The following is a 15,602-nucleotide window of genomic DNA, read 5'->3' as shown; positions in this document are numbered from 1 at the left end:
ATCCCTGTTATTTATATTAGTAACAATTAATTACCTATTGCACATTTAATTGGGTCGTCATGGTAGCATTATGGTAAGCGCATCCCTTTACCATGACAGTGATCACCAATCAGCCTTCGATTCCTGTCTCTGCCTGTAAGGAGTATGTACCCCATCACCACTTGGGTTTCCTCCAGGTGCTCTGGTTTCCACTCAAATTCCAAAGATGTATGGTTAGGCATGTTGTGGGCATGTTACGTTGGTGCTAAAAGTGTATCAACCTCCAGTACATCCTTGGACTGTTGATCGTTGGTGCAAAAATGACACCATTTGGGGTCCATATGACAAAGCTAATCTTTCTTTCTTTTCTTTTTCCAATATTTTTATTAAATTTCATATACACAAATACAGAATTCATAAGGATACTTATTATAAATCAAAATAAGGTAGCACAAAATGCACTATATATAAATCACACTGATACAATCACGGTATCCGATAATCAAAAAAATAAATTGAATTATGAAATACAATAATATGGTTAATTATATCATAAAAAATCTACACCCACTACCAAGACAAAGCTGGCTGCTAGAAAAAACAAAAGAAAAAAAAAGTACTTTACCATATAGTGTTTTATAATAATAGCCCAGATCTATATTTTAATAACAATAACAATTCAAAGATTTTCAAAATAGTTCAGAAAGGGTTCCCATAACGTTTGAAAATCTTAATTAGAATCCGAAATCGAACAACAAATCTTTTCTAAATTTAAACATGACATAACATCGCATAACCATTGAGCATGTGTGGGGGAGGGGCAACCTCCTTCCATTTAAGCAAGATTGCCCTTGTAGCCCTAAGAGAAATAAAAGCCAGTACCCGCAAATGAGAAGGCTCTAAAATTATAGATCTTTCCTCAACAATACCAAATAAGGCAGTCAAAGGATTGGGCTTAAACTTAACTTTAAAAAGTACAGAAAATCTTTCTGATGATTTTAACAAGGTGGCATAGCTAATGGAGCTGTGTTGCACTCTGTGGTTTCCTCTCACACTCCAAAAACCTGCAGGTTAATTGACTAAATGCCATAGTGTGCAGATGAGCTAAAGAAACTTGAGAGGATTTGTTGGGAATGTGGGAATACATTTGGTTAGAGGAGTTTGATGATGGTCAGTGAGGAATTTGTGGGCCAAAGGTTCTTGTTTCTTGTGCTGTATCTTGCACAGTTTTAAGGTGCTTGGAAGTAGGTACAAAGGAGATGTCAGGAGCAAGTTTTTTACACAGAGGGTGATAAGTGCAAGGAATGGGCTGCTGGTGACGGAGGCCGATAAGATAGGGTCTTTTAAGAGACTCCTGGATAGGTACATGGAGCTTAGAAAAATAGAGGCTATGGATAACCCTAGGTAATTTCTAAAATAAATACATGTTCGGTACAGCATTGTGGCTGAAGGGCCTGTATTGTGCTGTAGATTTTCTATGTTTCTATCTCTCTTTAACTGCAATAATTGATGCTAGGTTATTATAGTCTTCCATTACCATCATTTTTAAACTAATATATTTTGTCTTTTAATTGGGTTTTTCCTGACATGCCAATAAAATAAGTGGTCAATTGCACGTACCCAGGTGTAAAACAACGTTTGATTAATTTCTAAAACCCACATTCTTAAAGTGATTTTAGTAATTGGAATAGGATTTTTTTGTTAAATTGGGCAATCTTTTTCCTTCCCACCCTTAAACTATTGAATACTCCTGCAATATTATGTTGAAATTGTAATCTCCTTATCCTAACGAGAATACATCAGAAATACAATCAGAATAGGCAGAGGGTAGTGAATCTGTGGAATTCATTGCCACAGATGGTTGTGGAAGCCAAGTCATTGGGTATACTTGAAGCAGAGGTTGATAGGTTCTCACTTAGTAAGGGTGCCAGAGAGCAAAATAGACTTTCAACTGAAAGTTTGGTTTATTTTTAACTTTTCTAAATTCTGATGAATGATTATTAAATTGAAATGTTAACTGTTCCTCTTTTGTGTACTGCTTGAAACAAATATTTTGTTTCATTATTTCAGATTTCCAACATCTGCAATATGTTTTTTTTTAAGAATAATGTTACATTATTTTCAACAGGCATGAAAATGATCCTGGATTTAGTTTTACTAAATGGTTTAAAATACTGCTAATTCTTGAGGTTTATCAAATTTTTGAGGAGTATCATTAACAAAGTGGAAGAGCTTAGAGTGTGGATCAGCACTTGGAGCTATGATGTTGTGGCCATTACAGAGAATTGGATGGTGCAGAGGCAGGAATGGCTACTTCAAGTGCCTGGCTTTAGATGTTTCAAAAAGGACAGGGAGGGAGGCAAAAGAGGTGTGGACATGGCACTGTTGATCAGAGATAGTGTCACGGCTGCAGAAAAGGAGGAAGTCATGGAGGGGTTGTCTACGGAGTCTCTGTGGGTGGAAGTTACGAATAGGAAGGGGGTCAATAACTATACTGGGTGCTTTTTTATAGACCACCCAATAGTAACAGGGATATCGAGGAGCAGATAGGGAGACAGATCCTGGAAAGGAGTAATAATATAGAAACATAGAAAATAGGTGCAGGAGTAGGCCATTCGGCCCTTCGAGCCTGCGCCATTTATTATGATCATGGCCGATCATCCAACTCAGAACCCCACCCCAGCCTTCCCTCCATACCCCCTGACCCCTGTAGCCACAAGGGCCATATCTAACTCCCTCTTAAACATAGCCAATGAACTGGCCTCAATAGTTTCCTGTGGCAGAGAATTCCACAGATTCACCACTCTCTGTGTGAAGAAGTTTTTCCTAATCTCAGTCCTAAAAGGCTTCCCCTCTATCCTCAAACTGTGACCCCTCGTTCTGGACTTCCCCAACATCGGGAACAATCTTCCTGCATCCAGCCTGTCCAATCCCTTTAGGATCTTATACGTTTCAATCAGATCCCCCCTCAATCTTCTAAATTCCAACGAGTACAAGCCCAGTTCATCCAGTCTTTCTTCATATGAAAGTCCTGCCATCCGAGGAATCAATCTGGTGAACCTTCTTTGTACTCCCTCTATGGCAAAGATGTCTTTCCTCAGATTAGGGGACCAAAACTGCACACAATACTCCAGGTGTGGTCTCACCAAGGCCTTGTACAACTGCAGTAGTACCTCCCTGCTCCTGTACTCGAATCCTCTCGCTATAAATGCCAGCATACCATTTGCCTTTTTCACCGCCTGCTGTACCTGCATGCCCACTTTCAATGACTGGTGTATAATGACACCCAGGTCTCGTTGCACCTCCCCTTTTCCTAATCGGCCACCATTCAGATAATAACCTGTTTTCCTATTTTTGCCACCAAAGTGGATAACTTGACATTTATCCACATTAAATTGCATATGCCATGAGTTTGCCCACTCACCCAACCTATCCAAGTCACCCTGCATCCTCTTAGCATCCTCCTCACTGCTAACACTGCCACCCAGCTTCGTGTCATCCGCAAACTTGGAGATGCTGCATTTAAATCCCTCATCCAAGTCATTAATATATATTGTAAACAACTGGGGTCCCAGCACTGAGCCTTGCGGCACCCCACTAGTCACCGCCTGCCATTCTGAAAAGGTCCCGTTTATTCCCACTCTTTGCTTCCTGTCTGCTAACCAATTCTCCACCCACACCAATACTTTACCCCCAATACCGTGTGCTTTAAGTTTGCACACTAATCTCCTGTGTGGGACCTTGTCAAAAGCCTTTTGAAAATCCAAATATACCACATCCACTGGTTCTCCCCTATCCACTCTACTAGTTACATCCTCAAAAAATTCTATGAGATTCGTCAGACATGATTTTCCTTTCACAAATCCATGCTGACTTTGTCCGATCATTTCACCGCTTTCCAAATGTGCTGTTATCACATCCTTGATAACTGACTCCAGCAGTTTCCCCACCACCGACGTTAGGCTAACCGGTCTATAATTCCCCGGTTTCTCTCTCCCTCCTTTTTTAAAAAGTGGGGTTACATTAGCCACCCTCCAATCCTCAGGAACTAGTCCAGAATCTAACGAGTTTTGAAAAATTATCACTAATGCATCCACTATTTCTTGGGCTACTTCCTTAAGCACTCTAGGATGCAGAGCATCTGGCCCTGGGGATTTATCTGCCTTCAATCCCTTCAATTTACCTAACACCACTTCCCTACTCACATGTATTTCACTCAGTTCCTCCATCTCACTGGACCCTCTGTCCCTTACTATTTCTGGAAGATTATTTATGTCCTCCTTAGTGAAGACAGAACCAAAGTAATTATTCAATTGGTCTGCCATGTCCTTGCTCCCTGTAATCAATTCACCTGTTTCTGTCTGCAGGGGACCTACATTTGTCTTTACCAGTCTTTTCCTTTTTACATATCTATAAAAGCTTTTACAGTCCGTTTTTATGTTCCCTGCCAGTTTTCTCTCATAATCATTTTTCCCCTTCCTAATTAAGCCCTTTGTCCTCCTCTGCTGAACTCTGAATTTCTCCCAGTCCTCAGGTGAGCCACTTTCTCTGGCTAATTTGTATGCTACTTCTTTGGAATTGATACTATCCCTAATTTCTCTTGTCAGCCATGGGTGCACTACCTTCCTTGATTTATTCTTTTGCCAAACTGGGATGAACAATTGTTGTAGTTCATCCATGCAACCTTTAAATGCTTGCCATTGCATATCCACCGTCAATCCTTTAAGTGTCATTTGCCAGTCTATCTTAGCTAATTCACGTCTCATACCTTCAAAGTTACCCCTCTTTAAGTTCAGAACCTTTGTTTCTGAATTAACTATCTCACTCTCCATCTTAATGAAGAATTCCACCATATTATGGTCACTCTTACCCAAGGGGCCTCTCACGACAAGATCGCTAATTAACCTTCCTCATTGCTCAAAACCCAGTCCAGAATAGCCTCCTCTCTAGTTGGTTCCTCGACATGTTGGTTCAAAAAACCATCCCGCATACATTCCAAGAAATCCTCTTCCTTAGTACCTTTACCAATTTGGTTCACCCAGTCTACATGTAGATTGAAGTCACCCATTATAACTGCTGTTCCTTTATTGCACACATTTCTAATTTCCTGTTTAATACCATCTCCGACCTCACTACTACTGTTAGGTGGCCTGTACACAACTCCCACCAGCGTCTTCTGCCCCTTAGTGTTACGCAGCTCTACCCATATCGATTCCACATCTTCCCGGCTTATGTCCTTCCTTTCTATTGCGTTAATCTCTTCTTTAACCAGCAACGCCACCCCACCTCCCCTTCCTTCATGTCTATCCCTCCTGAATATTGAATATCCCTGAACGTTGAGCTCCCATCCCTGGTCACCCTGGAGCCATGTCTCTGTGATCCCAATTATATCATAATCATTAATAATAATCTGCACTTTCAATTCATCCACCTTATTACGAATGCTCCTTGCATTGACACATAAAGCCTTCAGGCGCTCTTTTACAACTCTCTTAGCCCTTATACAATTATGTTGAAAAGTGGCCCTTTTTAATGCTTGCCCTGGATTTGTTGGCCTGCCACTTTTACTTTTCTCAAAACAGGGTTGTTGTGGTGGGAGATTTTAATTTCCCAAGTATTGATTGGCAACTCCGTAGAGTGAGGGGTTTAGATGGGGTGGAATTTGTTAGGTGTGTTCAGAAAGGTTTCTTGACACAATATTTAGATAAGCCTACAAGAGGAGAGGCTGTACTTGATTTGATATTGGGAAATGAAGCTGGTCAGGTGTCAGGTCTCTCAGTGGGAGAGCATTTTGGAGATAGCGATCACAATTCTATCTCCTTTACCATAGCATTGGAGAGGGATAGGAACAGACAAGTTAGGGAAACGTTTAACTGGAGTAAGGGGAAATACGAGGCTATCAGGCAGGAACTTGGAAGCATAAATTGGAAATAGGTGTTCTCAGGGAAAGATACAGAAGAAATGTGGCAAATGTTCAGGGGATATTTGCATGAAGTTCCAGTGTTGGAAACATAAAAAACCTACAGCACAATACAGGCCCTTCGGCACACAAAGTTGTGCCGAACATGTCGCTACCTTAGAAATTACTAGGCTTTTGTGGTAAACTATCAGCGCCAATAATGAAGAGGTGAGCAAAGGGAAAGCGAATTTGCAAGATATGCCCTACTGGAAACCTGCAACACAATACCGACCTTTCGGCCCACAATGCTCTGCCGAACATGTACTTACTTTAGAAATTACCTAGGGTTACACAGACCCATTCGTATCCGCTTCCAGCACCGGCGCCGACTGCCCATTCCACGAACTCACCACTCTCTGCGTAAAAAACTTACCCCTGACATCTCATCTGTACCTACTTCCAAGCATCTTAAAACTGTGCCCTCTCATGCTAGCCATTTCAGCCCTGGGAAAAAGCTTCTGACTATCCACACAATCAATCCCTCTCATCATCTTATACACCTCTATCTCATCCTGCATCGCTCCAAGGAGAAAAGGCCGAGTTCACTCAACCTATTCTCATAAGGCATGCTCCCCAATCCAGGCAACATCCTTGTAAATCTCCTCTGCACCCTTTCTATGGCTTCCACATCTTTCCTGTAGTGAGGCGACCAGAACTGAGCACAGTACTCCAAGTGGGATCTGACCAGGGTCCTATATAGCTGCAACATTAACTCTCGGCTCCTAAATTCAATTCCACAATTGATGAAGGCCAATACACCGTACACCTTCTTAACTACAGAGTCAGTCAACCTGCGCAGCTGCTTGGGGTGTCCTATGGACTCCCTCTGATCCTCCACACTGCCAAGAGTCTTACCAATACAGGTTTCCCCCGCCATCCGAAGGTAGAGCATTCCTATGAAACGGTTCATAAGCCGAATTGTCGTAAAGCGAAGAAACAATTACCATTTATTTATATGGGAAAATTTTGTGAGCGTTCGCAGACCCAAAAATAACCTACCAAATCATAACACATAAAACCCAAAATAACAATAACATATAGTAAAAGCAGGAATAATATGATTTAAATGCACAGCCTATATAAAGCAGAAATACCTTTCCACAATCATTACTGCACTGTTCTCCATAGCGAAAATCTCACGCAAGCGCTGTTGGCAAAAACACGGCGCAAGCGCTTTCCGGTAACCTTTAAGCTATGAAGCTGCCAAATCATACCAAATAACACGTAAAACTACACAGCCTATATAAAGTAGAAATAATGTATGTACAGTGTAGTCTCACTTACCGGAATCGGGAAGACAACGCCGAGCACACTGATGATGGTGTGTTAGGCTGAGTCAGAGTTTGGGTGGTGCAGTGGCCCCCACCCTCCAGGCTGCCGAGCAATACATTGCCGCGAAGCATGCAGGAATGCAGCGATAGCTGGGAGGCACACAGCCCATCTTTAAGAAAAAAGCCGAAACAAACATGCTAATTAATTAGGTGCCGCCCGGCACGTAATTGTCAGCCCATATCAGTGCCTATTTCCGATTGTGTCGTCTCGGACCTGGGCCGACAATTACATGTCAGCGGCACCTAATTAATTAGCATGTTTATTTCGGCTTTTTTCTTAAAGATGTGCTGTGTGCCTCCCGGCTATCGTTGCATTCTCCGCGAGTCGGTATCTGTCCGTGGCCTGGGGGTTGGGGTGGTGGGACACTGGGGTGTCATCTCGTCATCATCTGTTTCCATTAGGGCAGGCAGGTCATCTTCTATCTCTGTCCGCCTCGATGTCGAAGGTCGAGTTTCGTCGTCTGATGTGGAAGGCTTGCTTGACTGCTGAGCCTCGCGCATTTTTCTATCACACAGTTCTTTGTAAGGACTCAAACCATCCTGCAAATATCTCCTAAACCGACGTACCCTTTCAAAATTAAAGTCGTACTTTATCATTACTCATTCGGTTTCGATTGTTATCCTTTTTTCTTCCAATTGCATCAGCTCTTCATCTATCAGATCTTGGTCATGGGATGCCAAAACATCTTCAACATCATGTTCGTCAGCTTCCACAAGCCAAACTCACTTTGTCCTTACTTCGTTCACCATGTTCGAAACGCTTAATTATGTCTAGTTTTACGCTAAGTGTAACACCCTTATGAGCTCTTTTTCCGATTCCATAGAACTCATCTTGCAAGCGACTGCTTACAGGCATGTGTTTAAGCAATGCCGGCAAGAATGCAGTTACAAATCCGGGGGAGAGCGGCTGCTCGGGGCACGCGCTGCCTTTTATTGTGTGCTACTTTTTTTCGTAACAGTGAAAACACCTTCTGAAAGCGAAAACAGGGTACTAATGTAGGTCTTTCGTAACCGTGAGGTTTCGTAAAGCGAACGTTCGAAAAGCAGGGGACACCTGTAAGACTATATTCTGCCATCATATTTGACCTATCAAAATGAACCACCTCACACTTATCTGGGTTGAACTCCGTCTGCCACTTCTCAGCCCAGTTTTGCATCCTATCGATATCCCACTGTAATCTCTGACAGCCCCCTACACTATTCACAACACCTCCAACCTTTGTGTCATCAGCAAACGTACTAACCCATCCCTCCACTTCCTCATCCAGGTCACTTATAAAAATCACGATGAGTAAGGGTACCAGAACAGATCCCTGAGGCACACCACTGGTGACCGACCTCCATGCAGAATATGACCCGTCTACAACCACTCTTTGCCTTCTGTGGGCAAGCCAGTTCTGGATCAACAAAGCAATGTCCCCTTGGATCCCATGCCTCCTTACTTTCTCAATAAGCCTTGCATGGGGTACCTGATCAAATGCCTTGCTGAAATCAATATACTCTACATCAACTGCTCTACCTTCATCAACGTGTTTAGTCACATCCTCAAGAAATTCAATCAGGCTCATAAGGCACAACTTGCTCTTCACAAAGCCATGCTGACTATTCTTAATCATATTATACCTCTCCAAATGTTCATAAATCCTGCCTCTCAGGATCTTCTCCATCAACTTACCAACCAGTGAGGTAAGACTCACTGGTCTATAATTTCCTGGGCTATTTCTACTCCCTTTCTTTAATAAGGGAACAACATCCGCAACCCTCCAATCCTCCGGAGCCTCTCCCGTCCCCATTGATGATGCAAAGATCATTGCCAGAGGCTCAGCAATCTCCTCCCTCACCTCCCACAGTAGCCTGGGGTACATCTCATCCGGTCCCAGCGACTTATCTAACTTGATGCTTTCCAAAAGCTCCAGCACATCCTCTTTCTTAATATCTGCATGCTCAAGCTTTTCAGTCTGCTGCAAGTCAACACGACAACCACCAAGATCCTTTTCCATAGTGAATACTGAAGTAAAGTATTAAGTACCTCTGCTATTTCCTCCGGTTCCATACATACTTTCCCACTGTAACACTTGATAGGTCCTATTCTTTCACATCTTATCCTCTTGCTCTTCACATACTTGTAGAATGCCTTGGGGTTTTCCTTAATCCTGCCTGCCAAGGCTTTCTCATGGCCCCTTCTGGCTCTCCTAATTTCCTTCTTAAGCTCCTTCCTATTAGCCTTATAATCTTCTAGATCTCTAATATTACCGAGCTCTCTGAACCTTTTGTAAGCTTTTCTTTTCTTCTTTACTTGATTTATTACAGCCTTTGTACACCACAGTTCCTGTACCCTACTATAACTTCCCTGTCTCATTGGAACAAACCTATGCAGAACTCCACACAAATATCCCCTGAACATTTGCCACATTTCTTCCGTACTTTTCCCTGAGAACATTTGTTTCCAATTTAAGCTTCCAATTTCCTGCCTGATAGCCTCATAATTCCCCTTACTCCAATTAAACGCTTTACGAACTTGTCTGTTCCTATCTCTCTCCAATGCTACTGTAAAGGAGATAGAATTATGATCACTATCTCCAAAATTCTCTCCCACTAAGAGATCTGACACCTGACCAGGTTCATATCCCAATACCAAATCAAGTACAGCCTCTCTTCTTGTAGGCTTATCTACATATTGTGTGAAGAAACCTTCCTGAACACACCTAACAAACTCCACCCCTTCTAAACCTCTAGGGAGATGCCAATCGATATTTGGGAAATTAAAATCTCCCATCACAATATTCTTACGTTCAATGAGACATGGAAAAGATGGTAGGTTACAAGATCCATGGTTTACAAAGGCTGGTGTAAATCTCGTCAAGAAGAAAAGAAGAGCTTACGAAAGGTTCAAAAAATTAGGTCATGATATGAATCTAGGAGATTATAAGGCTAGCAGGAGGGAACTTAAGAATAATATAAGGAAAGCCAGAAGGGGCCATGAGAAGGCCTTGGTGGACAGGATTAAGGAAAACCCCAAGGCATTCTACAAGTATGTGAAGAGCAAGAGGATAAGACATAAGAGAATAGGAGCAATCAAGTGTGATAATGGAAAAGTGTATATGGAACCAGAAGAAATGGCGGTAGTACTTAATGAATACTTCACTTCAGTATTCACTATGGAGAAGGATCTTGGCGATTTTAGGGATGACTGAAAAGCTAAGAATGTAGATATTAAGAAAAGGGATGTGCTGGAGCTTTTGGAAAGCATCAAGTTGGGTAAGTCACTGGGACCGGACTGGATGTACCCCAGGCTACTGTGGGAAGCGAGGGAGGAGATTGCTGAGCCTCTGGCAATGATCTTTGCATCATCAATGAGGACGGGAGAGGTTCCGGAGAATTGGAAGGTTGTGGGTGTTGTTCCCTTATTCAAGATAGGGAGTAGGGATAGCCCAGGAAATTATGGGCCAGTGAGGCTTACTTCAGTGGTTGCTACTTTGATGGAGAAGATTCTGAGAGGCAGAATTTATGAACATTTGGAGAGGCATAATATGATTAGGAATAGTCAGCATGGCTTTGTCAAAGGCAGGTCATGCCTTATGAGGCTCCATCTTCCTCTCACCCCAACCCTCCCCTCTCCACTGACACCCCCAGCCTCCCCCCTCCCCCCTCTGATCCCAGCTCTCATCCGTGCCGGGTCTTTACCATCCCCTCCGACCTTCAACTGTCGGAGGCAGAACGCTCTGTTCTCAGTAAGGGCCTCACGTTTGTCCCCCTTCGCCCACACCTCAGCGAGTTCCGTGTTCGCCACGATGCGGAACTTTTCTTCCGCCGTCTCCGTCTCCTAGCCTACTTCTTCGGCAAGGACTCTTCCACCCCCACTGATGACCCCTTCTCCCATCTTCAACCCTCCTCTTCTTCATGGACACCCCGCTCTGGTCTTCTGCCTGCTCTGGATCTCTTTATTGCCAACTGCCGACGGGACATCAACCGTCTCGACTTCACCGCACCTTGTCCCCATTCCAACCTCACTCCTTCGGAACGCTCTGCTCTCCACTCCCTCCGCACTAATCCTAACCTTATTATTAAACCCGCTGATAAAGGGGGTGCTGTTGTAGTCTGGCGTACTGACCTCTACCATGCCGAGGCACAGCGACAACTCGCGGATACCTCCTCTTATTTACCCCTCGATCGTGACCCCACCAAGGAGCACCAGGCCATTGTCTCCCACACTATCAACGACTTTATCCGCTCAGGGGATCTCCCATCCACTGCTACCAACCTTATAGTTCCCACACCCCTCACTTCCCGTTTCTACCTCCTACCCAAGATCCACAAACCTGCCTGTCCTGGCCAACCTATTGTCTCAGCTTGCTCCTGCCCCACCGAACTCGTTTCTGCATACCTCGACACTGTTTTATCACCTTCAATCCCTTCCGACCTATGTTCGTGACACTTCTCACGCTCTTAAACTTTTCGATGATTTTAAGTTCCCTGGCCCCCACCGCTTTATTTTCACCATGGATGTCCAGTCCTTATATACTTCCATCCCCCATCAGGAAGGTCTCAAAGCTCTACGCTTCTTTTTGGATTCCAGACCTAATCAGTTCCCCTCTACCACCACTCTGCTCCGTCTAGCGGAATTAGTCCTTACTCTTAATAATTTCTCCTTTTGCTCCTCCCATTTCCTCCAAACTAAAGGTGTAGCTATGGGCACCCGTATGGGTCCTAGCTATGCCTGCCTTTTTGTTGGGTTTGTGGAACCCATGTTCCACGGAACTATGTTCCGTGTCTATTCTGGTATCTGTCCCCCACTTTTCCTTCGCTATATTGACGACTGCATTGGTGCTGCTTCCTGCACGCATGCTGAGCTTGTTGACTTTATTAACTTTGCCTCCAACTTTCACCCTGCCCTCAAGTTTACCTGGTCTATTTCCGACACCTCCCTCCCCTTTCTAGATCTTTCTGTCTCTGTCTCTGGAGACAGCTTATCCACTGATGTCTACTATAAGCCTACTGACTCTCACAGCTATCTGGACTATTCCTCTTCTCACCCTGTCTCTTGCAAAAATGCCATCCCCTTCTCGCAATTCCTCCGTCTCCGCCGCATCTGCTCTCAGGATGAGGCTTTTCATTCTAGGACGAGGGAGATGTCTTCCTTTTTTAAAGAAAGGGGCTTCCCTTCCTCCACTATCAACTCTGCTCTTAAAAGCATCTCCTCCATTTCACGTACATCTGCTCTCACTCCATCCTCCCACCACCCCACTAGGAATAGGGTTCCCCTGGTCCTCACCTACCACCCCACCAGCCTCCGGGTCCAACATATTATTCTCCGTAACTTCCGCCACCTCCAACGGGATCCCACTACTAAGCACATCTTTCCCTCCCCCCCTCTCTCTGCATTAGGCAGGGATCGCTCCCTACACAACTCCCTTGTCCATTCGTCCCCCCCATCCCTCCCCACTGATCTCCCTCCTGGCACTTATCCGTGTAAGCGGAACAAGTGCTACACATGCCCTTACACTTCCTCCCTTACCACCATTCAGGGCCCCAAACAGTCCTTCCAGGTGAGGCATCACTTCACCTGTGAGTCGACTGGGGTGATATACTGCGTCCGGTGCTCCCGATGTGGCCTTTTATATATTGGTGAGACCCGACGCAGACTGGGAGACCGCTTTGCTGAACATCTACGCTCTGTCCGCCAGAGAAAGCAGGATCTCCCAGTGGCCACACATTTTAATTCCACATCCCATTCCCATTCTGACATGTCTATCCACGGCCTCCTCTACTGTAAAGATGAAGCCACACTCAGGTTGGAGGAACAACACCTTATATTCCGTCTGGGTAGCCTCCAACCTGATGGCATGAACATTGACTTCTCTAACTTCCGCTAGGCCCCACCTCCCCCTCGTACCCCAGCTGTTACTCATTTTTATGCACACATTCTTTCTCTCACTCTCCTTTTTCTCCCTCTGTCCCTCTGAATATACCTCTTGCCCATCCTCTGGGTCACCCCCCCCCCCGTCTTTCTTCCCGGACCTCCTGTCCCATGATCCTCTCGTATCCCCTTTTGCCTATCACCTGTCCAGCTCTCGGCTCTATCCCTCCCCCTCCTGTCTTCTCCTATCATTTTGCATCTCCCCCTCCCCCTCCAGCTTTCAAATCCCTTACTCACTCTTCCTTCAGTTAGTCCTGACGAAGGGTCTCAGCCTGAAACGTCGACTGCACCTCTTCCTATAGATGCTGCTTGGCCTGCTGCGTTCACCAGCAACTTTGATGTATCATGCCTTATGAGCCTGATTGAATTTTTTGAGGATGTGACTAAGCACATTGATGAAGGTAGAGCCATAGATGTGTATATGGATTTTAGCAAGGCATTTGATAAGGTACCCGATGCAAGGCTTATTGAGAAAGTAAGGATCCAAGGGGACATTGCTTTGTGAAATTGGAAATAGCTTGCCCACAGAAGGCAAAGAGTGGTTATTAACTGGTCATATTCTGCATGGTGGCTGGTGACCTGTGGTATGCCTCAGGGATCTGTTCTGGGACCCCTACTCTTTGTGAATTTTATAAATGACCTGGATGAGGAAGTGGAGGGATGGGTTAGTAAATTGCTGGTGACACAAAGGTTGGGGGTATCGTGGATAGTGTGGAGGGCTGTCAGCGGTTACAACGGGACATTGATAGGATGCAGAAATGGGCTGAAAATTGGCCGATGGAGTTCAAACCAGATAAGTGTGAGCTGGTTCATTTTGGTAGGTCAAATACGATAGCAGAATATAGTATTAATGGTAAGATTCTTGGCAGTGTGGAGGATAAGAGGGATCTTGAGGTCTGAGTCCATAGGACACTCAAAGGTTAACTCTGTGGTTGACAAGGCAAACAGTGCATTGGCCTTCATCGATCGTGGGATTGAGTTTAAGAGCCAAGAGGTAATGTTGCAGCTATATAGGACCCTGGTCAGACCCCACTTGGAGTACTGTGCTCAGTTCCGGTCGCCTCACTACTGGATGGATGTGGAAACCATATAAAGGGTGCAGAGGAGACTTACAAGGATGTTGCCTGGATTGGGGAGTTCAGTTTGAGTGAAGTTTCTCCTTGGAGCCACGGAGGATGAGGGGTGACCTGATAGAGGTGTGTAAGATGATGAGAGGCATTGATCGTGTGGATCGTTAGAGGCTTTTTCCCAGGGCTGAAATGGTTGCCACAAGAGGACACAGGTTTAAGGTGCTGGGGAAGTAGGTACAGGGGAGATGTCTGGGGTAAGTTTTTTACGCAGAGAGTGGTGAGTGCGTGGAATGGGCTGCCAGCAACAGTGGTGGAGGCAGATAGAATTGGGTCTTTTAAGAGACTTTTGGATAGGTACATGAAGCTTAGAAAAACAGAGGGCTATGAGTAAGCCTAGTAATTTCTGAGGCAGGGACATGTTCGGCACAACTTTTTGGGCTGAAGGGCCTGTATTATGTTGTAGGTTTTCTATATTTCTATGTCAGGGGTAAGTTTTTTACGCAGAGTGTGGTGAGTGCATGGAATGGGCTGCCGGCGGCGGTGGTGGAGGTGGAAACGATTGGATCTTTTAAGAGACTCCTTGATGGCTGCATGGAGCTTAGAAAAATAGAGGGCTATGGGTAAAGCCTAGGTACTGTAGTTCTAAGGTAGGGACGTATTCATCACAGCTTTGTGGGCCAAAGGGCCTGTATTGTGCTGTATGTTTTCTATGTTTCTATCAGTAAGAAATATTTTCTCAAGAAATGGACATCTGCATTGAATTTGTTTTTCTTTCTTTCTGAAATAGGTGCCCAGTTGTTGGGTGCGATAATGGAGATCTGAAACAACTTGATCTTTCAACGGATACTACCCTGAGGAGAGCTATTGAGAATCACAGAAGGCGCCAAAAACCATGATTCCTGGTCACAGATATAGCAGGCAATTGCAATGAAAAAGATTTTGTCAGATCTACGAGAAAGTTATGCTGTGAGATTAATCACAGACAATTAAACTATTTGACCAAAATTTATGCTGTGTTATATATGTTTGTTTCATTAAAATCACATATTGCAATGCCATTTATCAGCTTTGCTGTTTTGGGATTTGCCACTGATAACTTTCTTTGTTTTATGTGTCTGCAATAAATCTGGCTTTTTTCAGGTTAAATTACATGCAATAATTGATTGGCTGCCATCAGAGAATGAAACTGGATAATACACAATGTTGAAAATTCTGAATTTTGAACAGTGATGAGGAAGCAGAAGAACATGTAATTGGGTGGTCGGAAGATTTGCATCAACATATTGCACATAATATATGGTTATGTGAATTGCTTGACAGAATTCTCATGGATTTTCAATGACCCT

At 44.2% G+C, this 15,602-nt stretch overlaps 1 protein-coding gene across 1 annotated transcript in view; it reads left to right on the top strand.

Moving 5' to 3' along the window:
• nsmce2 (NSE2 (MMS21) homolog, SMC5-SMC6 complex SUMO ligase) overlaps positions 1-15,278 on the top strand; it is a 224,287-nt gene extending 209,009 nt beyond the window's left edge. Inside the window, exon 7 of the mRNA XM_063058534.1 lies at positions 15,044-15,278. Coding sequence (XP_062914604.1) covers positions 15,044-15,152 — 109 coding nt within the window. The 3' untranslated portion in view covers positions 15,153-15,278. The remainder of the gene's footprint in view (positions 1-15,043) is intronic.
• The last annotated feature ends 324 nt before the right edge of the window (positions 15,279-15,602 follow it).

Source organism: Mobula hypostoma, chromosome 9 (assembly GCF_963921235.1).
Source record: "Mobula hypostoma chromosome 9, sMobHyp1.1, whole genome shotgun sequence".
Lineage (NCBI taxonomy): Eukaryota > Metazoa > Chordata > Chondrichthyes > Myliobatiformes > Myliobatidae > Mobula > Mobula hypostoma.
The sequence above is the reverse complement of the archived record's forward strand: the minus strand, read 5'-3'. Positions and strand labels throughout refer to the sequence as shown.